We start from the raw sequence: 4,694 nt of genomic DNA, 5'->3' as shown, positions 1-4,694 counted from the left end.
CATATAGTTTGTGAAACCATGATATACTTAAAATACTATATAATATTTTATTAAAAAATTAATCTTAAAATTTTAATAGCTGTTTATTAAAAAAATTATTCTTGTGTTTACTAATTTTAGAGATAAAATTCGTATTGTTTCATACTTAAGTAGATAAAGTTGAATACCCATTGTCAGATATGTCCCTGAAAATCTATGGTCTACTTTTGACTTCAAAGACATAATTCACATTCATAAAGATTCACTTAATTACAACATTCTCCAACTGCATGCTACACATACCTATTTTTAGTATGAACTGAAATTAACGAACAACTATATTTGTTATAAGTCCTATGTTTTTCATACCTTTCTGCCGCATCAAAAACTATAATATAAAGCAAAAACCTATATCATACATATATATCTAGGCCATTATACCAGGTAGCTGCTAATTAACACAACAACTTGGTGCAAAATCTGTGAACCAAGATATATATATATTCATGTCATTACTCCTAATCTCAATTTCTAGGCTCTTGGTTATTGATGGGTGGCCTGTGACTTGGTTTTCCCCTATAATCCTTATATATCAGGCTTGCAATCTCTTTTGCAGCCTCAGCAAATCTCTGTGTCTCGTCTTTTTGCGCACTACTTTTTGCCGCTTCTTCAGAAATTCCTTGTTTAGGTGACACAGAATTGCAATCTGGTGAACATGACTTCAAGTTCGTGTTGGTAAATATACTTCTTCGGATAACAAATTTGGTGGATTTCAAATATTGTTTTGGCTCCATTATCACAAACTTCTGCATGAATATTAAGTATATATCAACTTAATCTGTATAAAATATAGCTAAAGATCGACCCATTATGAAAGTTAACTTGGTTAATGTGTTTTGCATGCATAATGTATAGTCTCTTTATTTCCAATGGTTTTAAAAGCAACAGGTTTAATTTATTGTAAAGAAATACTTAGTTTATAAACTGTACTTATTGAAACAGAAATTTTAGCCAATATATAGTATCAGTGAGTAGAACCTGAGCCTCATTGTTTTGGTATGATCCAGAAGGCTTCAAACCATGGTTATCGTTACCTGCAGAATGGAACAAAACGATATGAGAAACCATAAGTATAATTTCTTTGGTAAATGTTAAATAACACACTATGATATATGAGTGGACAGAAGAATAAAAGGTGTTAGCATAAACAATTACAATTTTCATCAAGGAGAAAAACAAAAGGGTGTGTTGGAGTTCAAAGATTAGGAAATTGCTGCATATTTATTCAGAGAAATTGTAACATATATATATGTACATGAAATCTAGAAAGCAAGTTTTGCACTCTGAGATTAGTGATGCTATATCTAGACTCACAAGTCAGAAAGGGATTTCAATGCTTTTCTTTCACTCAGTTATGTTTTGGAAGATGGTGCCTGGGTCCCTGATAATCAACAGTGAAAGCAACAAAATCATCCCTTTTCAGCTTTCTTGGTTTAACACTTTTCCTCCTTTTACATTTTACTATTTTATCATCTCCCTCCCTTTCAAAGTCACATATTCCATCAGAATAGGTTGCACCTGAAATCTTTGAAGTCTCTCCATCTGCAACATATTTCACCTCCTTTCTGCTGAATTTCTTTCCTCCAATCTTCCTCACGTGACCAGCTCCACTTCTCACAAATGCTTCCTGAATCATTCATTCCACAACACATCATCATTTGTATAGGATGATAAAATCAATCAGTAAGATGAAACAACACAGTAAGATATAGTTTGAGAAATTGATATATACCTCTTGAGCAGCATCTCCAAGCTTGTTTTTGTTCTCTATCTTACCTGCAGTGGCAATATCAGATCATACAATCTTTAAATTCTGGAAACTGATTAAATTAATGAATGCTAAATATTAATTTACCTGGTGAAGAATCCCCTTGGACATTCATGACCAAGAGACATCCTAGTAAAACTGTTGAGAGCACGGTGATCTTCATCTGAGTGTTTCTTCTTTTCATGAGTTTGTGTTTTTTCTTTCTCTTTGAACAACTGCTGAAAGAGAGAAAACTTAACTAGTGCAACATGGGATTTATACACTGTCCAAAGTTCAGACCAAGTCAAAGCTAGGGTTCCGACTCCTGTTCTTTTCATATTATATTATTCCTCGAAGTGTCAAAAACATAGGAAAACTGAAAATCGTACTAATAAATTAATACAAGTGCAATCAATTACAGTAAGTTTGTTTTTGTAAAGTAGTAATAAGTTATTATTAAATAAAAGGGTGTTACTCATAATCTTGAGCTAGAGAAATACTGATAGTAATAAAAGCTCAGTCATTATAGTTTAGTCTTTCTTAGTAATGTGATTTTTTTTTTTGCAAAAATAGGTTGATGTTATTTATATAAAAAGAAATATACATAAAAATTATAAAGAGAAAAATGTGAAATCAAATAAAGTAGGGATGTAATAATAAAAAAAATATGAAGCTTTATAATGTAAAAAGCATTAACACTAATGTAAGTATCATATTGTCTAAGTATATCGTGTTATATTGCATCATGAATAATTAAACAATGCATTAATATTAATGTATCTACATATGTATAATTGATTAAGAAATATTAGTAAGTTGTAATTAATATATCATTTTGAAATATTTCATTTAAGGTCCAAAAACCTATAATTGAATCTAAACGAAATACTTACTTAATTCTCTTATTTACTTTTATATTATCATTAACTTGTGCATCCAACAACTTTTTACATGTGAATTTTCTCTTGTCTTCTTTGACAACGGTAATTAATTAATCTTTAGAATTACAAACTCTATTAATAGGAAATGTCATCTTTTTCATCTCAATATAGTCACTCTTCTTCCGAATAAGAACAAATATAACATAATATATTAATTTTTATCACTAGTGCAAAAAAGGCCTTTAACGTCACATTTTAGACGTCTGATCCTCGAATATTCAACGTAAAAAATAATTGGTGACATTTTTCATAAATCAAACAACTATTTAGACGTCGGTTATGAAAGGGTCCAACGTCTAAATACTCATATACATTGACTCTCCCGAATAGACGCAAATGACCATGCACAAAATCGCTTTTTATGTGAACTTATTCATGAGAACCTTGAGTCATTGAAAGGATTCCTATATAGAGTAGTTTCCTATAAAAAAAATGGAATTAGCTATTTATATGTTTGTTTTTTTACCTTAAGTTGTAGTACACAATGATATGCATAATCGCAGATATTCTTCTGAGATTGGAGAGAGGAACTAAATCATAACTTTTTGTAGTCAAATATGCCTATAGGCTATGTTTGACCTTGGTTGGTTCTATAAGCCACATTGTTTAATCACCATTTTCATCAAACGAGTACACCGTGTCTCCACACTTTATTTAATAAGTAAGCACCTACTTCTCTTATACCACCTTGAATAGACCTAGGACCACATTTGCAAACATAATTTTTCTTTTCTATAACATTAAATAATTTCAAATTATTTAGAACCAGGTTAAATAGTTATTTTTTCTTTCATTTTAAAGTTATTTTTAAAAATAAAATTATGAATTTTTTTCTAAAACAAATAATATCATTCCACAAACTTGAAATCGAAACACTAAGTAAAACCGATAATCTACTATCGATTCCTAAAAAAATAATTTTTTTGTGAAAAAGAAAATGGTTTCTTTGAAATTTGTTGATAAATAGATTGTCCCAAAGAAAGAGTTAATAAGAAGATGGGAAATGCAAGAGCATATATGTGATATAACTCCCTAAAAGGTTTTGATAGCATAAAATGAAGAGCCTAGGATTGATTTTGCATGTGCATGGAATTGCGAAACCTATTTAACAACCAATGAATAGATTAATTAAACTATGAGATTTTGTGTTGTACAGCAAAGTTTAAGAGCACGAGGGCGTGACCTCCAACAATGCTTGTGCTCTCTTTTTCAGAACGCCGTGCCCTCACCACCAAAGTCGCTTTCTTTTCAAATCAATGATATACTTCTCATTTTTTTTTCGACACAATTCTTCGTCTTGAATAAACAAAACACTAAGATTTTAAGAAAATAAATTTTTTATTTAATATTTTCTTATCAATTTTAAAATATTAGAAAAGTTCACATTATCTATTTCAGGTGTTTGAATATGATTTATATATATATATATATATATATATATATATATATATATATATATATATATATATATATATATATATATATATATATATATTTGATAAGTTTCTTCAATATCAATTGATTTTAATTTGAAATAATAATGAATGGGTTTTTCAACATCATTGAAATACTACTAATGAGACATGAATTTAATACATAAAAATTTAACGTTATGTTTAACTCTCAAAACTTGTCTAAGTCCATAGTAACACTGATCTGATTTTGGTATCACTGATGAATTTTTCGAGAGAAGATATTTGAGAAGATGTAACACCAATGAAACAAGAGTCATATCCATGCATAAAGCATTAACATCACCTTTAATAAAAAAATTTAAAACAATGAATTTATAAATCTTCTTTTTTATGGTACTTAATTTTTTCATTTATTCAATATATAATGTAGACTCATACTTAGATTGACAACAATAACAATATATTTGCAATATTTGAGTTTACAAGAGTCGTAGATTGGATTAGGTATGATTTTGACAAATCCATTATTCAATTCACTAAGAAAATACCGAA

At 29.0% G+C, this 4,694-nt stretch overlaps 1 protein-coding gene across 2 annotated transcripts; it reads right to left on the bottom strand.

Annotated features, from left to right (window-relative positions):
• Window positions 1-259: 259 nt before the first annotated feature.
• LOC108328776 (uncharacterized) lies at window positions 260-2,014 on the bottom strand. 2 transcript variants are annotated; one of them, XM_017562664.2, is made up of 5 exons: window positions 1,895-2,014; window positions 1,772-1,815; window positions 1,558-1,666; window positions 1,018-1,073; window positions 260-785 (listed from the first exon to the last, which is right to left on the bottom strand). In XM_017562664.2, the coding sequence occupies exons 1-5, from the start codon at window positions 1,989-1,991 to the stop codon at window positions 504-506; spliced, it is 588 nt and encodes a 195-aa protein (XP_017418153.1). In that variant the 5' UTR covers window positions 1,992-2,014; the 3' UTR covers window positions 260-503. The 2 variants fall into 2 exon arrangements, with proteins under 2 accessions (XP_017418153.1, XP_052729329.1); XM_052873369.1 differs by having other exon boundaries at window positions 260-782.
• Window positions 2,015-4,694: the final 2,680 nt, after the last annotated feature.

This window comes from Vigna angularis, chromosome 2 (genome assembly GCF_016808095.1).
Source record: "Vigna angularis cultivar LongXiaoDou No.4 chromosome 2, ASM1680809v1, whole genome shotgun sequence".
NCBI lineage: Eukaryota > Viridiplantae > Streptophyta > Magnoliopsida > Fabales > Fabaceae > Vigna > Vigna angularis.
The sequence above is the reverse complement of the archived record's forward strand: the minus strand, read 5'-3'. Positions and strand labels throughout refer to the sequence as shown.

Excerpts from the sequence above, each read along its gene's own strand:
- LOC108328776 (XM_017562664.2), bottom strand. The coding sequence starts at position 1,991 with ATGAAAAGAAGAAACACTCAGATGAAGATCACCGTGCTCTCAACAGTT. Across the intron at positions 1,816-1,894 it reads CCAAGGGGATTCTTCACCAG|GTAAGATAGAGAACAAAAAC; the intron begins GTAAATTAATAT and ends TTGCCACTGCAG. Across the intron at positions 1,667-1,771 it reads TTGGAGATGCTGCTCAAGAG|GAAGCATTTGTGAGAAGTGG; the intron begins GTATATATCAAT and ends TGAATGATTCAG.